The 20,225-nt window shown below is 42.1% G+C and overlaps 1 protein-coding gene across 6 annotated transcripts in view; it reads left to right on the top strand.

The window, feature by feature from the left end:
* Positions 1 to 20,225, top strand: part of LOC111868667 — a 331,386-nt gene that overhangs the window by 175,331 nt on the left and 135,830 nt on the right. For all 6 annotated transcript variants that reach the window (XM_033753177.1, XM_033753179.1, XM_033753182.1 and 3 more), the window contains exon 7: positions 2,300 to 9,637. In XM_033753177.1, coding sequence (XP_033609068.1) covers positions 2,300 to 9,637 — 7,338 coding nt within the window. The remainder of the gene's footprint in view (positions 1 to 2,299; positions 9,638 to 20,225) is intronic.

The following is a 20,225-nucleotide window of genomic DNA, read 5'->3' as shown; positions in this document are numbered from 1 at the left end:
TGGTGAGGATGAGGTTAATTCGTATAGGCAGGTTAAAGAGAAGCACACAAACTTTAATTGACGATAGTAAGGAGGTTAGTCTGGAGTAAACACAGACGAAACTAAGTATATGTTGCTGTCTCGTCATCAAAATGCAAGGCACGACTCTAACAAATCAAAACCTGATTGAGGAGGAAATTAAGAGGCGATTGAACTCGGGTCATGCTTGCTACCATTCAGTCCAGAAGCTTTTGTCTTATTCTGCTGTCCAAAAACATAAAAATTAGAATATACAAAACTATAATTTTGCCTGTGGTTCTGTATGGGTGTGAAACTTGGTCTCTGACGTTAAGGGAGGAACATAGACTGAGGATGTTTGAGAACAGGGTGTTGAGGAGAATATTTGGACCGAAGAGAGATGAAGTGACAGAAGGTTGGAGAAAACTGCATAATGAGGAGCTTCATAACTTGTACTCTTCTCCAAGCATAATTAGAATGATCAAGTCAAGGAGGATGAGGTGGGCAGGTACTGTAGCACGAATGGGGGAGACGAGGAATGCGTATAGTATATCGGTGGGAAAGCCAGAAGGAAAGAGACCACAGGGAAGACCAAGGCGTAGGTGGGTGGACAATATTAGAATTGATCTTAGAGAGATAGGTTGTGGTGGTATTGATTGGATTGATCTGGCTGAGGATAGGGACCAGTGGACGGCTCTTCTGAACACGGTAATGAACCTTCGGGTTCCATAAAATGCTGGGAACTTCTTGAGTAGCTGCACAATCGGCAGCTTCTCAAGAAAGGCTCAGCTCCATGAGTGAGTGAGGTTACAAGAGTGGTGTTACTCAGCTCCACGGGAGGGGGACAAAATAGATCCTTATCTCAATTTATATTGGTCTGGGCAGGGGTTTGTGTTTCCTCTCCTTTCTTCTCCCTTCTATTTTCCTCTCCTCTCCTCTCCTCCCTCCCCCGGATATAGGTGAATACGTTATAACTGACAAGGCTATTTATCGTCAGATGAGATCAGGGGAAATACTCATAGTTTCATACAACCAATTGGTAAGGGTGGGTATGGAGGTGACTGTGGGCTAATTCTGTTACTATATTGGCTTGGAGGTAGGAAGCGAGGAGAACCACGAATACCCGCAGCAAACCAGTCTTCATCGGGAATTTTAAGCAAGTGCGTACGGAATGCCAGCCAGAAATGCTACTCCCTCTGGCACCTCGCTCGGTACATAAGCAGGAAGGAATTGCCTAGCGACAGACGAACCATCATGACATTAGCGGTCTGGGTTAATACGTCAGTTTACGACATTATTGAGACTGTGTTGCGCAAAATGAGGCCGTACAGTGATTATGAAAGATGAATGGACAGCGATGTGAGGAGCTGCAGCTTGTCTCTTATCTGCTGCGATATTCCGATGCTTGCTATGAAGAACAGAGAAACGACGGAATCGTCTCAGAATATGGGTCACCTCCGAGGCCTGAATCAGGCACGTCAGAAACGCACGCGTCTTCGAATCCCGCTGGTTTGACGTAGCGAATGGATGAAGTAGCTTAATACTAAACGTTCTCTGTAACCTATGATATTAACCAGAATACATAGTTTTTTTTTTTACTGAAAGCTCCAGCATTATCCAAACCTTGAAATTAGCTTAGCTTAGGATAGAGGAAGTTGGCTAAGGCGATATTGTATTTGGAAAGTGCCCAGTTCGAATCTAGTTCGGGACACCGTCTATCTTAAATAAATATCCTCGTGGTTTTCCTAAGTATCTCCAGTACATTCAGAATAGGCCGCGATCGCTTCCTCCCACACCCTCTTCAAATGATTATTTTCTAATAATCGGACCGTTTGGACACCGTACAGTCTGAGATACTATTAGAATCACTAAATAAATCAAAATATATAAATTAACTTGGAAGAACTGGCAATTTGTTGTTGACCACAAAGCTGCAGGTCTAGATGATGATGAGCCCATGTGCCACCTTACAGCGCAAGGTATGGTTATAAAATGTTATATTTACAAATGCACCACCGATATGAGGTGACAGTGTATGTCCTGATTGCCATTTGTGTAGGAGACTTAACTAATACACGCTCAATTATCCCTAATTGCGATGCAGAATAATGTCGATTCTATCACCAGTCCGAAACGGATGCTCACTTCTGCCACTAATCTACTCTTGTGGAGTGTATGACTGATATGTATTTGTTTTGTGGTTCTCATTAATACTGTTGCACTTTATTTTAAAATACAAATACTTTTTGTTTTGTTCTCTCTTCCCTGTGTTCGTCTTTTTGTTACTCCCGATGAACTTCAGGACAGCGCCGGCGTCGGAGACAAAACGCACCTCAGCATGAATTGCCAGGCGACACGAAAGAGGACTCTGACACTATCGCAGATACACATAGTGAAAGCAAAACATTTCGCAGCGTGACATCATCGGAAGGTGGGGGTTCCAGATCGCGTAGGCGCAGAAGAACTAGAGGAAATCGACGAAAGTGTCTCGCGGGGAACGCTTTTGGTGTCGAAGGTGATGTTTCAGGAACTGAACTGATGGTGGCAGAGCAAGACAAAGAAATACCAGAGACGGAGCCGAAAACGGACGCAACAATGTCTGACATTGGCGCGAAAGCTGAAAAACATGGCGCTCACGAACGAGAAATATCTGAAGTTGATACTGTAGGGGAAGTTGTGAACAGGGAAATTAAACGGGAAGTTATTTTTAGGAAAGTTCAAATCACAAACTCAAATGTTTTGTCCTTCGATGTTAATAAGGAAAGGTTAGGTGAAGTGACTGTTGAAAACAAATTTCCAGTGGATTTTTCGTCTTCTGGAATCAATCAAATGGGGGTAAAGGAAGGAGATAATGTAAATATTAAAGCCTATACAGCTAGGGAGAGGAGGATAATGGTTGCCACTGGAAATAAACGTATACCAGAAGCTCTTGTTTCGGACTGTGATAAAGAAGACGTTCTATACCAGGAGAAGGTACCAGAAGTAGGTGTAAATTCCAATGACGAAACAGAAATTGGGTTTGAGAAATCCAGTTTCGAAGACAGTGCGTCAGAACCTAATAAGTCAGTACAAAAAAATACACAGTCACTGTCTGAAAGATGTGACGATGTAACGGGAAGTGTTGTACAGGAAGTTGTCGAAATTGATAAGCTGAGGGAAACTGAATGTATCCAGGAAATTGTTCCAGAAAAAGAATCACATCGAGATGTTAGGCATAACGCTGAAGAACAAGAAAACATAATAGTACTTCATCAAAAGGAAGCAGCGGAAGCTGACATACGGACCATTCATCTAGAAGAAAAAGGAAAGGAAATAAACAAAGAGAAGAATGAATGTGAGAAGGAAGCAAGTCCATCATATGAAGAAGTCTGCGAAGCTGTAATCGTCCAAAATGACGTGTCTTTGATAGACGTTAAAGGCAGGACTGAGTTTCTTATTAATGAGGTAAATAAGGAAGGACTGGAAAGCGACGAGACAACGAAAACTCTAATATCGGAAGTGATGCCCGCAGAAATAAAGGAACAGCGAGTTGAAAGTATGAATTCTCTGGTAAGAAAGAGTGTGGACATTTCGCGCTACGAAACTGACTCAGAAACTCACATCAGTAAAACTGATAGTGAAATAGAAACTGAGAATTTTCGGGGCATATTGATAGTATATAACTCACCTCATTCGGGTAATGATGGTTCAAGCTTGCAAATTACACAACATGCACAAAAAGTTACACAGGAACAAGTAAAAGACTTTGGTTCAGCAGTTCGAAACACGAAGACTAGATGCTCTCCTGCAGATACAGGAAGTCTGATAGCTGGGGAACCTACATCATCTGATACAAAGGAAATTAAAGACATTACAAGCAGGAGTTACTCTTGTGGAAATTTTTCAGATCTTTCAGTAACTACAACAAATGTTTCGCACGGATCTGGTGAACAGGTTTGCAATACTGGAAACTGTGAGCACAGAACATTTGAATATCCATTGGAGCAAGTTTCAGAGGGCGCTAATACTATGGCGGAAGATGAGCAGTGCATGCTTGTAGCTGAACTACATAGCAGAAAAGCATTTGGGTGTGAGAATGGCCGTGATATAGCAGGACCTACTGCTTCAGACAGCTTCAAGGCAACAGAAAACAAATCGCAGTTAAAACTATGTAACGATGCATGTAAGGACACAGGCGGTGTATATCCTGGTACCAGCAGCAGTGCAACAGCGGATGAGAGAATGGTTCGAATTTCAGAAATATCGGGAGAGGGCGACAAATACAGGACAGAACTGGAAGAAAACAAGGTTTATTCAGTTTCAGAGCAGTCCCCGCCAGAGTGCAGGGCTGTTGTGGTGGAGGAAGTAGGTGAAGGTATGTGGGAAGAAGTTGAAGAATTATGCGGAGACGAAACGATTTGTGAAGACGACCGACTGTCGGATGATGCAATACCTAATGGAGATGGAAGGCGTTTTCGCATGACAGGCACTCCATCCTCGGCCCAGGATGCTAAACTATCTCAAGAAGAGAAGGAGTTGCTAGATCCACATCCTCTGATAGATGCAGAAGATGAAGAAACACTGAGGCAGTTCCTTCATAGCCTCAACTTGGCAGATTACAGCAAAGAAGCAATTCGTTCTAGAAATGCCATGTTGAGGGATGGCAACACGATAGAAGAGGTATACGCGACCAGAAAGAGTAAGCGCCGGGCACCTCTGGAGACGTACCCCAGCCAACAGAGGGGTCTGGATGTGATCTTTGAGGAGAACAGCAGTGACTACAGTGATGGAGAGAAGCGAGTGGAAGAAGCAGGATCTCTGAAAGAAAAGCGGGAAAAGGCGTGGGAGGAGGCTATATTCATCCCAGAGACGAATCAGATCGTGTTTCTCAGCAATGACTATGACGAAGGGGAATACAAGGATCTTGAAAACAAAGGAACTGAAAAATACAGGATTCGAAACCGCTCCGAGTGTTATTTAGAAAGAAAGGTCTTGAACCATGCTACGGAGAGTGAAGAAAGTACTGCTGGTGTTTACCGACGGGTAGAAAAGGAGTCGAGAAGTGTGAGGACACGAATTGTTTCCGAAGAGACTGGTATTGATGTTTTCTCTAAAGATATGGAAATCGCTTTGGAAAATGTTCGTGAAACTGAAGAATATGATAGTGAAGACGGTAGGGAAGAAAGGTATTGTGATGAAAAACTGGAGGTAAGGATAGAGCTGGCAGAAAGTAGTGACGACGAAGACGACATAAAGAGGACGTGGAAGAAAGGGAGGGCGCGAGAGAGGCAGGACACTGTCGAGATCGTCTACCTCGAGGAGGACAGCGGCAGTACCAGTAGCGGTAGTTGCATAGCGGGGAAGAAACCAGAAGACGAAGCTGCAGAGGATGCTGACGTAGAGGAAGACCCGAACGTGTTGTATGAGGAGATTGAATTTCCCGTTGTTCATATGGACAGGATCACAGGCGTAATTGGTGATGTACAAGAAGAATCGTTAGAAACTAATTCAGTAAATGCTATATACGAAAATATAGAATTTCGTAGAAACACAGAGACTTCATTCACATCTAAACAAGAAACTAATAAAGGGAACTCAGACATTGCTCCTAATTTGCAAGGATCACCACATTATAGCGATACAAATGAATTTGCGACAGATATTTACGAAGAAGTCGAGTTTGTTAGAAATGAAATATCAAATACGACAAACACAGAAATGAATTTATCCACCTCAGTTGTGCGCAATGAAGTAAATTCAGTGCATCTATCAGATAATTCCAATACAGATTCTGGCATCAACTCCAGGTCAACTGACAACAACAACAACAACAACACGTATGTACCTAGGGAAAGCGACAATGAGAACAAAGTCGCAGGGCATTTTAAGATTACAGAGGCTGATGATTCCGGCAATATAGAAAGAGAGCAAATAGCAATTGTAGACACAAAGAATGAAGCCAACTCTCTTCTGCAAAGTGTACGTAAAGTCGAACTGACTTCGCAGCTAGAAAACGGGACTCAAACTGACAGTGTCACTAACAGTACGAATACCTGTGCTAAAGAAAGTCCTCAGGAAAGTACTGGAACTGCTCACACTGTTTTAGAAAGTGATGCGCAGTCTATAGGAGAGTATGGGGAGAAAACATGTTCTGCTAAAACCACTGATTATAATGATTTGCAGATAAATAATTCAAAAACACTAGATATCGTTAAACGAATTTTATCTTTAATACCTCAAGGAGACAATATGGACAGTACTCATTTAGAGTCGATTATATCGCAAGTGACCTCAGAAAACGGTCAGACAGAATCGTTAAAGGACAGTGTAACTGAAGGGTTGGTAGAAAAATTGATCACAGAAGATGGAGGACATCAACAGGGAACAAATGAGAAATTATTCGAAACTAAACCTAATATAGTCTCAGGTGCCAAAATATTTTGTGAAAGTATACCTTCTGACGGGATAGAACACGATGCAAATCCAAAAACAATTAAAAGCGAACTGGATTCTAAATCACCTCCCATTACAACAGAACATAATGCAAGCTGCGAAGGTGATATATATGTTGAAGCTACTGGAAAGTATGGTGAATGTCCGCTGAACGCCAATGATGAATTCTTGCAAACTCTTTGTCAGATCGATTCATGTATCAAAATAGTGAATGAAAGTTCACATTCTAGACAGTCAGGAAATAATTTGGATACCAAAACGGTTCAATGCAATCCGGATTTGCAAGTACCAAGCACCACACAAGAACCAAATATCAGTCATGGTATTGAGATACATGTTGAGCAAGAGCGACCGGTTAATATCTCAGGGGAATGTGGAAGCGCAAGAGATGAAGAAGATGGCTATGATGAACTCGACTCGATCACCCCAACAAACCTGTCCCGTCGTGAGTCTTCGAGTAGTGACGCGGGGTCACATGGGACAGCTGTCTATTGTCCCGGGAGATTTTCACCTCAGTCGTCAGATGCAGACGTTTCTTCCTATGCTGAGGATACCATCGCGGAAAGCAAGCCTTTACGTAAAATATATTCTCCTCAGAATATTCGTGACAGGTTGTCTAAATCACGCAGCCACGAAAATATTTCAAAACCTAAGAAATACCTTAGTCCGACGTTTATGAAAGGGACAGAAAGTCATAGCAAAGTGCCTTCATCTCCAAAAACACTGAAAGACTTGACTATAGACAAGGTTGTATCCTTACGCCATGGTGCTGACATGCTTAATGCATTAGGAATTAGTGTTCCTTTGAGAAATCCTGAGAAAACTCACGGTGGTACCAAGGTAGGTGTGAACAACCTTGTGCAAGATGCTGTGAAAAGTTCCCAATTTTTTAATTCTCCATCAGTTTTAGACGAGCATAAATGTATTGGGAAATCGTCCTTATCGGGATCTTTGCCAGATATCTCGTTTATGAAACAGGAGGCTCTAATCAGAGACCAGACACCTGGCATTGCTATCGTGAAATCCCCTCCCCCACCTGTTCTCTCGCCACCCTCCATTCCGGATAGTCATTGGTTAGGAATGCCTACTAAGGAAGATCCGAATTTACTAGTCTGTCTGTCACCGTCACAAAGGCGAAGTTACCAGGAAGGCGAAACACCAACGCCTGAAGAAGCTGGAAATCTTCTGGATCTACACCGCAAGTTTATCCAAAGACGTGGTTATCATGAGAACCCTCATCCACCAGCCAGTAGAAGAGCACTTGGAGCACGCCATTTCTTTAGCGAAACTCCTTTCCCGAATAACTATATCGGTGGTGAGCATCTGAATGGCCATATAGATTGTCAGAAGCCGTCATCATTAGCTGGAAAATGTGTAGAGAGTGAGGAGACATCTGTAGCCCCTAAACCCCTACCATCTCCGAGGTTCAGAACTGTATTTGCGTCATTAGATTCAAAAATACACTTCAAGGGGAACACGAGCGCGGTAATAGGCGGGTTAGAAGATGCACAAATGGAGGAGAAAACAGAGCTAGGTGTTAGAGTAAACGAGGATAAAGAGGAGGATGGAGGGGGAGAGAAAGAGAGAGATGGACGCAGAGGTAGCAGTCGATTATTGGCAATTCTCCGAGCTTCTTCCGAGCCACAAGAAATCCAAGCCAAACACTTGTCTCCATCATCTTCCTGCAGTCCACCACCTCTGCCTCCGCTGCCTCACGCTTACCAGCACCAGCTCGCCATGCTGGCCTTCTTACAGCAAAACCGGAGACCAACAACTTTTTGCTGCACTTCAAGCTATAACGACTTTGATTTTCTGCTGCAACACGGGCCTCCGAGGTCGCCATCTTGCAGCAATCAGAGTTCATGCGACAGCAACTTGCAGTCGCCAACGCTGAAAACAAAAGCTGATGGTAAGACATCACCTTGTTTCAATTTCTTTGAAAGAACAGGGATTAAGAAAGAAAGGGTTTCGTCTTGGTACGGGCAGAGTATGAGTGAAGGGAATGACAAAGAAAGACTTAAAGTGAAGTCCTTATCAGACTGGCTACAGCTGGTTCGTTGTGGTGGTTCCAGTAAAGACACAAATGGGACTCAAAGCAAAGACTCCACTCCTCAGGTCAGTGCTTGTGTAAGTACGCAGTCTTCACCGGGACCGATCAGGCGAGTCGGTAAGGACTCATCTCCAAAACCAGAAGCAGAAAAGAAAAAATGCAATGATCTGAAAGATCACCAAAAATTAAAGCAGGACATTTTAGAAAGACGGTTCTCTTTACCAGAGGGACAATTAGAGCAGGCGTGCCAACAAGATCAGAACTTGATAAAGCCACCAGTGCTGCCAACTTCAGCACGTGATGACGAAAGGCACGAGCATCAGTTAAAGTTGTTACAGCAAAGGCAGCAGCGTCTTAGAAACCAGCTGTATTCACACAGAACGGAACCGACGCAAGAGAAACGGCCGCCATTACCACAACAACAAAGCAGACAGAAACAGGCAGATACAGAAGTGAAAAGGCAAGAACGATTGAGCCCTGCAAGAGAAGAACGTAAGCAACAATGGACTGCACTGCAGGAAACTCTGCATGTAGAACGTCGATTCGACGCTGATAATTATCGAATATCGAAAAAGGGAGACATTGCGATCATTAACAGCAATGCCACAACGCGAGTGTTGAAAGAAGAACAATCGACATTAAGAGGCACGGAAAGTAAAGAAGAGAAGAACTCGAGACAGAACAGAATATCGCAGCGGCCGAAGTCACTGCCGCCCCCCACAGAATCTTTAGTGACAGGTGGCGAGATCTTCCGGCAGCAGATGTATTTAGAGTATATGAACAAAGTTGCCGAGCGAGCTGAAAGACGCCGACATAAAGTAATCCGACTGTCATCTGTTCCACGTGAGGACACGCCGGTATCAGAGACGCAAGAAGCCACCGCCTCGACGGTACACCAGCTGGAGAACGAGTTCATGGGGAGAGTGCGAGAGAGAATGGACAAGCTGGGGTTAAAATATGATGAGGAAAGCGATGATGGGATACAAAACAAAACGGAGTGCGGGGCAGACAATTGTTACGTCATTACGGGTGGTGGGGAGGCTCATGATGTCGGTAGTGGGAGTACTTCTGTCTCTCAGCTTCCCAAGCATCTGCAGGAGTTCCTGGTCATCGCCGGTGGTGCAGGAACCGATAGTGACGTCAACAGTGACGTAGATGGTGAGTTTACATCGTGGTATGTGCATTGTGTCTGTCCTTTGTCTAACCTACACGACGTTTTTGTAATTACGAGTGTTGTAGAACTAATTACGTTTGCCAGTGAAGTGTGTCTGGACTAACGGCTTCCGATGAAACCAGTAGATAACTAAAAGAAACTGCTGTCCTGAAATTCCGCTCTAAAACATGTTAGAATGCAACTTTCTTCTATTGGCTGGATCGTAGGTGATGCTCCATGTGTGCACATGCTGGCGAAGGTGGGCCTGTCGCTCATGCTGCGTGCGGTGATAAACGAATATGGAACAAGTTTCGAACGGAGACTTGTAGTGTAGAACTTTGAGAGATCTGTCTCTCTTTGGCTTGGGTCACCATGACGTAGTACTGAACCCCCAGCCTCTAACCTCATCACGGATGAGAAGGGCTTACGTGGTTGATTTTTTTTTAATTTAAAAGTTTAAATTTGCAAGGAACAGTACACTCTATAAATACGATTAGTTCCAAAAGAAATAATTGGAGATCAATAAGGCCTGTATTTTGGAACTGCTGTATTCTGTACTCGTATGTAGAATATTTTCGCTGTTCGCATTTTATAATGCAAACTATGAGTATAATGTAGAGATCTCTATACAATAATTTTATAAAGGTATTCAAGAGCCCTCAAGTCTTTGCATTTGAGTGGGTGACATTTAGTGACTTCTTTCTTGATTTTCTGCGACGAAATATCATTTCCATGATGAGGTATGAAGGAAAGGACAACAGTTCAAAATACTTCTGCTGCAGCAGTCTCTTGAACTGTATGTTTTCCCCAAAATAGTTTTGTATGATTTTGTGGAATCGTGACATAAAGATAGCAAACAGATATTTTCAAAATGTTGCACAGTTAAGATATTTGGGAACGACAGTAACAAATAAAAATTTGATTGAGGTAGAAATTAAGAAGAAACTAAATTCGGGTAATGCTTGCTACCATTCAGTTCAGTACATTTTGCCTTCTCGTCTGCTGTCTAAAAACATAAAAGTTATGATGTACGGAACTATAATTTTGCCTGTGGTTCTGTATGGGTGTGAAACCTGGTCTGTGACATTAAGGGATCATAGACTGAGGGTGTTCGAGAACAGGGTGCTAAGGAGAATATTTAGACCGAAGAGAGATGAAGTGACAGGAGGCTGGAGAAAACTGCATAATGAGGAGCTTCACAACATGTACTGTTGACCAAATATAGTTAGAATGATCAAGTCAAGGAGGATGCGATGGAAAGGGCATGTAGCACAAATGGAGAAGAGGAATGCATATAGGAGAATATTGGTGGGAAATCCAGAATGAATGAATGTACACTGGGTAGGCCTTCTCGCCCCTGCACCGCGACCTGCAGTGATCTATTGTGCTTGAAATCCAGAAGGAAAGAGACCACAGGGAAGACCAAGGCGTAGGTGGGTGAACATTATTAAAATGGATCTTAAAGAGACAGGATGGAGTGGTATGGAGTGGATCGATCTGTCACAGGATAGGAACCAGTGGAGGGCTCTTGTGAACACGGTAATGAACCTTCGGGTTCCATAAAATGCTTGGAAGTTCTGAGTAGCTGCACAGTTGGCGGCTTCTCAAGAATGACTCAGCTCCATGGGTGAGTGAGTAACGAAAACCATTCCTCTGACTTGGGTGTCGAGAGAGAAATATTTAGTATTATTCGTATGTGGATTCCTTCCCCATGCACCTAATTAAAATTGCCCTTCTATTGAAGACAATCACAAACTGATGTTGCATTTTGGATAATGATTTTACTTTCGTGAGCAAAATATACGTAGTTAATGCAGTTGAGCTCGTTATGAAATAGAACCAATATATTTTTTTTATTGCTAGTGGGGTGGGACTCTTAAGTCCCTTGTACTGCGGTCACTTCTGGCCTATTGTACCAGTCCCAGATGATAGGTGAGGGTGATGCTGGAGCAATTGGTGGAATGAAGATTGGCAAGAGAAATCGAAGTACTCGGAGAAAACCTGCCCCAGTGCCACTTTGTCCACCACAAATCCCACTTGACCAGACCCGGGATCGAACCCGGTGGGAAGCCAACGACTAACCACTTGAGCTATGGCGCGGCCTAGAACCAACCCAAGTATTTAATGTTTACGTGCATGGAGGAACTTAGGGCGTAAATTTGGAAAAGGACCTGCAGTCGAGTCAGAAATGACAGAATATTTAATATTTTTATGATGCATAATACCCGTATTTTATCTAAAGCTTTTCGGAGGATGCGTTATCTCAAATCGAAATGTTGGTCGGTAAGTCTTCATTAGAAAGTTATTAGCTTCAGCTGTCAGAGTAAGATGGGAAACAAAATCGCCATACCGTAGGTCTTCTCGAGTCAACAGGAATCATCTTTCGTACGGTTGCCTGTTCGTGATAGCACGTATCCCCCAAAATGTTCTGACAAGTTTGAAAGAAGTCGTGCAGGTGCTGTATAGGCAACTTCTCTGTCTCAGATGCTGAGCACGCAGTCTTGCGGAATTGACAGGCTTAAAGGCGTGGGACGCAGAAGAGGCTTCTCAAGAGGAATATTCTGTCTACATGTGCGAGTATATAAGCCAGTCTTAATAACTTTTAAAATAACGGGCCCATATTGAAAGCACTCGGAGTGAATATACTGTCACTGAAGGTCACACCAGTAGCGTATACTTAATATTACCATAATATATAAAAGTTTGTGACGATTTACATTAGTAAAAATATTATGTTTCGAATATTATCCATCTTTTTATCTTTATCTGAAAACCCTTCTGTTTATTTTTCAAAACAACGTTTCGGAGACTGGATTCTGTCTCCATCTGCAGGTGAAACCTACTCAGTTGAGCCCAATCGATAAAGCTAGTCGAAGGGTTTTTAGATAAAGACAAGACGGTGGATAATGTCCAAAAACATGATATTTGTATGAAATTTGCTTAAATGGATGGAATATATTAACAATAGAATAGGTTATAGTGACGTACATTGGGTTTATCTATCTCAGAATACTTTCCAGTGGAAGATTTTTGTTTCTCTTTATCAGATCTTCCGGGTTTTCTACCAGTTAATTGGTTTGTAGATTATAGATGTACTAAAATTATATCTGATGAATTAATTTTCCTTTCAAATTTGAAGTAATAGAAAGGCAACCACGTAAACTATTTTAGATTTTACGACTATGAACCATAATTATAAGTAGTTGGATAGGACAGATAGTAGTTAGATATACAAATGTTTGTATATAGATCATGGTGGGAACGTCTGAGGTTCATGTTTACAGAAGAGACGAAAGCAAAGCCGCAGAAATCGGTCCCCACCTGATTAGCATATCGCTGTTCGAAGTTGTGTTAATTCCTGGATCCTGAATTAAATATGACGGCTATGTTACAACGTCTAGGTATAACACAGTCCGTCAATAATGCAACAAATCGTTCCTTTCTCTTCCACTTACACTTTTAACACAACACAACATGTTTCGGCCCTAGATGACCACCTTAGAACTGCTACACCGTATTCATATAAGCTAAAATCACACTCTATATTCCGTTTAATAAAATAAACTGCATAAACGTTGCTAAAATTTTAATGTATTTTATTTTATTTTATTAAATGGACTACAGAGTATGATTTTAGCGCATATTACTGCAGTGTAGCAGTTTTAATATATTAATACACCTGAAGATGGCCATTTATGGCCGAAACATGTGTTAAAATTGTAAATGGAAGAAAATGGAACAATTGCATTATTGACGGACTGTTATACATAGATGTTGTAATATGGCTTGCAACAGGATGCTTAAATACAGAATGTCAGCTATGTATTCGGTTCAGTTTACCTCCTCCAATTATTTCTATTATTATAGCCGTAGGCCGCAGTAATTTATAATATTAAAATGTATAAGAGAGAGAGAATGTAAAGACGTCACGTTGTTTAAATGTTGCGGTTCTTTTTGCTCATATGGCGATGAACTTTGTGTTTCAAAATATTTGCTGGTCACCTGAATAGATGTTGACTGCTCGAGGAGAATCCATGATAGTTATAGTTGCTGTTGGTTAATTTCTCTTTTATTTATTTTACGGTTCCGTGCGTATGTTTAAAGACATCTGCTATGGAGAGTTAATATTAAACTCCTGTCGCCGTTGAATCATATCAGTGTACACGTAATATGCCAGAAATTTGGAATGAGCAGTTCATGTGAAGGATGGCCTGTAATATCTTTAAATCCGCTCTTATTTTTAGCTGGATTCTGGTGGTATTTCCTCTGCGCCTCTCAGAGAGTTACTGAAGGAGATGTTGCTGTAGGTGTGGAGTATGGATGGTGTAGTGTAACATAATATCGAAGCACCTGTGACATCATGAACCGAACGTTATGTAGTTTGCATTTGGCGGAACATTGGAAGGTTCTGATTATTTTAAAGTTTGTCATGAACATATCGCAATTAGGTCTATCATAACGTTAGTTTCTTGACAATAACTAAGTCATTTTAAAAGTCAGTACGCTATTGCATCATTCTTAATCAACCTATATACTTTTTGCTGTGCTTCTTTTGTCTCTCGGTCACCCATTATGATGTGTAGTTACGCACTTGCCGATCACAGTGGCCACGCGATCTAAAGTATGAGCTGTTTTCACCCCCTCGAACACTGGAATCGTGCGTTCGAATCCCATTCAAGGCATGGATGTCTATATTGCATGCTTTTATTATGTGTTTATGTTGTTCTGTATGTAGGTAGAGACCTTGCGACGGCCTGATCCCCCGTCCAAGGAGTCCTGTCTACTGTGTATAGGATAAAGAAACTAAAAAGCGACCAAGGCCAAACAAAAGGATATAGAGCCATAATAATAATAATAATAATAATAATAATAATAATAATTCAATTAAATTCTTTCTTATTTATGTGCCGATTCAACAGCCGCAAGGCCAATTACAGAGCACAATGTAAATACAAGTAATTACATTATGGAAAAACACAATGTAAAGTCAAAGACAAATTACAGGCAAGCACTGGGGAAAACACAATAATGCAGAAAAGTTAACAAACAAGCAAACAAATGATGATAATAGCAATAATAATAATTTCATTAACATAAATCTAAGTGTTATTAAGAACTGAGAAATGAAACATATAAATATTTAATTAAGAAATGAAAAGTATAGATTTCCAGAGAGGATAATAATAATAATTCATTTTATTGTTTTTTAATGTAACAATAATAATAATAATAATATAACAATAATAATAATACTAATAATAATAATTACAAACTTAATTTTACATCTTTTAATTTGAGGTTATCGTGACAGTCACTGGGGTGTGATGCCGTGCAGTTCGGTGAACTTCTCCTGAACTGAATAGCGTTGCAACCCAAAAGGTTGTGCTGTTTATATTTACATCTTCACAACGCTCGACTGCATCGTAATGTTCAAGGCGTATTAAATCAGCGTCTTTATGGTTAAACTTGAGTGACCTGCCAACGCCGTCGAGCAGTCATTCTTAAGAAGGCATCAGATGTTGAGATAGGCAAGACTTATAAAGCGTATTATGGAACCCGTAATTTCGTTGCTTTGTTCACAAATGCCTGTAACTGGTCCCTGCCCGGAATCATGTGAATGCAATCCACACTCTCCGAACCAGTTTCTTTAAGACCAATTTTAATATTAAAACCCAAAAGAGCCGGGGTAGCGCAGTCGGTATAGCGACTGGATACGGGCTGGGTAACCGAGGGATAGGAATTCGAGTCCCGGTAGGGTCAAGAAGTCTTTTAACATCTTCCAGACCGGTTTTGGGGCTCACCCAGCCTCTTATCCAGTGGGTACCGGGGGCTCTTTCCCCGGGGCTAAAGTGGCCGGGGCGTGAAACTGACCACTCACCTCCAACTAGTGCCAAGGTCAAGAAAATATGGATCTATACATCCACTCCTCTATACGTCTTCATGGCGTAGTGCTTAATTAGTTAAGCACAGGGACAAATTTATCTTACCCATATACGCCTAGGTCTTCTATGTGGTACCCTTCCCTCAGATTTTCCGATTAAAGCTTTGTATACATTTCCCTTATGTGCGTGCTACATGCCCGGCCCTTTCATCCTCCTCTATTTGATAACGAAAGATTATCACGGTGCTGTAAATTAAGATTACGTACTTCTGTTTAGTTATACCGTGGGGAATTTGGTCTGCAGCTGAGCGACTGTTAGCATGAAGGACTCTGTTCCATCGAGTGACTTCATGAAATTAAGTACACTTTCGTGTTACAGTTTTTATTGAAAACTTTCCGTGTCAAATTTAATCGAAATTCTGTAAGTCAGAGACGTAAAATCTGCTGTAGGCACATGAAAATGACTTAAATGTGCAGAGGGCATTTCTGATACGATGCTAGGAAATCTAATTTTCCACATCTGTGAACTCGTCTAGCTCGAGGACAAGGTTGATAAATTCGCCGCTAGAGTTCAGGAAGGTGGATTTTGAAGATCAAGCGATATTTTGGATGCGTTCCATTCTGTTAGTCATTTCATGGGCTCTAGTGCCAGCTACTCAGCTTTGGTGTCAGTCACCACCACCGTCAAAATGCTTCTAAATTCGAAGCGGACACACACCGCTCTGTTCCTACGCTGATACGTTATGAAACAAGGCTTTGTGTAGCTCTTAAGACGTTCATTAAAATAACAGAAAGTTTCCCGTTAGTTTTGTTAATAAGTAGGAATAAATATATTGACGATTAATTACGTAATTTGTGCCATATATCTACGGCCTTCCGATCTTAATGAAAAGCTGATTAATTAGTAGGAGAATGGAGAAAATTACATAATGCAGCCTTACTTAACATTCTGTGGATGATTCAATTAAGGCAGACGAGATAACGAGTCATGAGAAAACAAAAAAAAACTTATAGTTATGCTTGGAAAATCTCAAGTAAGAAACTTATATGGGAAAATTATGTTAAAATGGGTCTTTGATAAACAGATTTCTAAAGTTATAAATTTGTTTGACTTTGGCCGGAATAGGACCGTCTATGTGGTCTAGTGGTCAGAGTTCCTCTCTGCAGATCCAGAGGTCCCGGGTTCGATTCCCGGCGCTACCAGATTTTCTGAGAAGTAGTCGGCCTGGAACGGGGTCCACTCAGCCTCGTGAGGATAATTGAGGAGCTACTTGAATGGAAAAGTAGCGGCTCCGGTCTAGAAAACCGAAATTAACGGCCATGGGGATTCATTGCGCTGACCACGCGACACCCTCTATCCGCTAAAGTTGGCACTAACTTCGCCGACAAGCAGCGGTCGTTCGGTCGGTATAGTTCGCTTGCGGACTAAAGCCACGGTGTTTATTTTTGTTTTCCTTTGGCCGGAATATGGCCGTTATCACGTTGGTCCATAAGAGCAGTCAATTTCTTAATGAGCTAAATAGGCTATCATCTGCTTTTCCTTAAATGTATTTCAGTATTTTTTTTTACAAATTTCTTGTTTCCGCCGTGCTTTCTTCACGTCCCGCCAATCTGTGCACTTGGGGTTCTCAAAGAAGAGTGCCTAGCGACGTGTTGGGGCCTGAGCTTGGCAATAGACAGCTCATGCGCCGTAGAGGCTGGGTTGCCGTCCACAGATCTGGCACGCATTGGCGCATCGTTTCCTGTCATTGAACATGCTCGTGTTTGTAGGGCTGGCACCCCTCCAATAGGGAAAGTAGTTCACACGCTCGGATATAGGAAGCGGTGTAGGAGTCGAGCAGGCCTTGCTAAAACACGCGATGCAAGTAAGCTGATGGAACAGCAGTGGGGAATGCTTGGATCGTGAAGCATAGGCACTCACACTTTTCGATGGTGATGATAACAGTGGTACTAAACGTTATGTTTCATATTCATGAGATCTTCTGTTCAAATCTCGGCCTTTACACCATGTAACCGGACTGAATGTTTTCGTGGTTTTCCTCAATCCTGCAGGAAAAGTCAGGATAGTTCTTTAATTTTTCCACGACCCCTTCCTTCCCCATTCTTTACAATTCATTTCTGACCTACTATCCCACTCGATGCTGTATAGTCTGAGCTCTTAAGGGCGCCCTTAAATAAATCACAAATAGAAACAAGTAATAGTGGTGGTGGTGGTAGTAGTAGTGGTAGTGGTAGTAGTTGTATTAACAGTAGTATTTGTGATGGTAGTAGTATTGGTAGTGGTATTATTATTTGGAGGGGGTGAGTTACCCCATGCACTGCGACCATTTATTGATCTATTCTGCGTCCCCCTTTTTAATTATTCTAACTGGTCGCCATGCCCTTCCAGTACTGGTGCTCGTTATCAGCCCCTTTCTGCCAGCGAGGTCGGCCCTGAGAGGTCTGCTAGAGACAGGATCTTACGTGCCGTAAATCTACGACACGGGACACACGGCTTAAAGTCCCTCCCGGAGGACTTGTTCCCTGAATTTTTCCGCCCTTAAAAATTCCACGACCCCACCGGGTCATGAGGTGGGAACGTTACCCCTAGACTACGGCAGCTTTTGGTAGTAGTATTAACAGTAATGTTATTAACAGTAGTAGTAGTAGTAGTAGTAGTAACGGTAGTAACAGTAGCAGCAGCAGCAATATCCTCAGGGTAAGAACGTCCGGCGCCCATTTACAAGAGGTGGGCGGAATGAAAGTTAAGCTGGCCACTCTGTATCAGGTGCCCCCAAATCGTTTCTATTATATAATTTAAAGTGTCTTATAATAAAGCGTAGAAAGTCATCTTCAGTGTACCCATCAGATATAGTATTTATATAGTTGTATGGCTTTCGGAATGGGGTGGTAGGCCCCACTTGTGACTGACCCGGTTTCACTCTCACCCTTCTCGGACACTGATCATAACTAATTACATTTTAAAGCAGTTGCTGGATTTTCGTGGAACTTAGTACAAAGCCCGTGCCGTTAGAACGTTCTCAAGCCAGATTCTGGCTTCAAGGATTACAGAATTGGGTCAGATCTAATTTTCCCTCGATTACTTACTTACTTACTTACTTACTTACTCACTCACTCATGGAGCTGAGCCCTTTTGGAGGAGCCGTCAATTGTGCAGCTACTCAAGAATTTACCAGCATTTTATGGAACCCGAAGGTTCATTACCGTTTTCGCAAGAGCCATCCAATGGTCCCTATCCTGAGCCAGATCAATCCAATCCATTCCATCCCACCCTATCTCTCTAAGATCCATTTTAATATTGTCCACCCACCTACACCTTGGTCTTCCCAGTGGACTCTTTCCTTCTGGCTTTCCCACCAGTATCCTATACGCATTCCTCGTCTGCCCCATTCGTGCTACATGCCCTGCCCACCTCATCCTCCTTTACTTTATCATTCTAATTATGCTTGGAGAAGAGTACAAGTTATGAAGCTCCTCATTGTGCAGTTTTCTCAAGCCTTCCGTCACTTGATCCCTCTTCTGTCCAAATATTCCCCTCAACACCCTGTTCTCAAACACCCTTAGTCTGTGTTCCTACTTTAATGTCAGAGACCAAGTTTCACACCCATACAGAGCCACAGGCAAAATTATAGTTTTGTATATTCTAATTTTTAATTTTTAAATTGTCCCTTGATTAGTACCACTAAATCACGTTTGAAGACTTCCACTATCCTAGCATCATTCGATAGGTCTTTTATCACGAGGGCTGTTTGATTATGTTCACTTCCCTCAATATATTATCAGGTTAGTAGGTTAAAATAAGCTACTACCAGTTCCTTCCAGGTTATCAAATAGCATATCCCTTGAAAGCCTTACTGATTCATCGTTGGAACTTCCGTATGATTGTTGTGAGAAAGAACGTATACACGTGTAACCCTGCATTGCATGATAATAATGTCATATACTGAAGTTTTTAGGCCGGTGTCTAATTTATAGGATCGACGTTGAGGTTTGAGACATTGGTCTTATGCAATGATAAGGCCGTGCCATAGCGTAGGCGGTTATTCGTCGGCTTCCCACCGTGGCGACCCAGGTTGGAGCGCAGGTTAGGCCATGTGAGATTTGTGGTGGACAAAGTGGCACTGGGGCAAATTTTCTCCGAGTACTTCGGTTTCCCCTGCCAATTCCACCAAGTGCTCTACATTCATCAACTATCATCCGGGGCTGGTACAATAGCCCAGACAGTGGCCGATGTACCAAGTGGACTCAGTCTCACCCTATCCCAAGAAATAAAAAAGAAAGTAAACTTATGCAGTGATAGGCCCATACTAAGTGCAGGAGGCAGCTTTTAAGAGCCCTGTTGACTGCAGCATTTAAGAAATTCGCTGAGAAATCAGTAACTTAAAGATGAGACACTGGAAAATATTTGGAATAAGAGAGCCTGTTCAGTAGTTACATCTCGGGGGGTTAGCATGGGCTGGGAATATTTACTTGGTTGGGAATTTCTGTCAGAGAAATGTAATTAAAACGGCCACATGGGAAACAGAACGGTATGAGAGGCCGACGGAAATATAGTTCATTATCATATATAATGGATCGCCCTGGTGTTAGTGATATTGAACCTTCGGGCTCAGATTCCAGAGTAGTTAGTTACATTGAACACTTGAACACTTAATATAAGAGAGGTTGAGTTAAAATGACAGAAGAAATGGAATGAATGAATGAAGATATTA

The sequence above is a fragment of the Cryptotermes secundus genome, unplaced genomic scaffold (genome assembly GCF_002891405.2).
Source record: "Cryptotermes secundus unplaced genomic scaffold, Csec_1.0 scaffold280, whole genome shotgun sequence".
In the NCBI taxonomy this organism is placed as follows: Eukaryota; Metazoa; Arthropoda; class Insecta; order Blattodea; family Kalotermitidae; genus Cryptotermes; species Cryptotermes secundus.
Note: the sequence above shows the minus strand (reverse complement) of the source record. Positions and strands in the feature narration are given on the sequence as shown.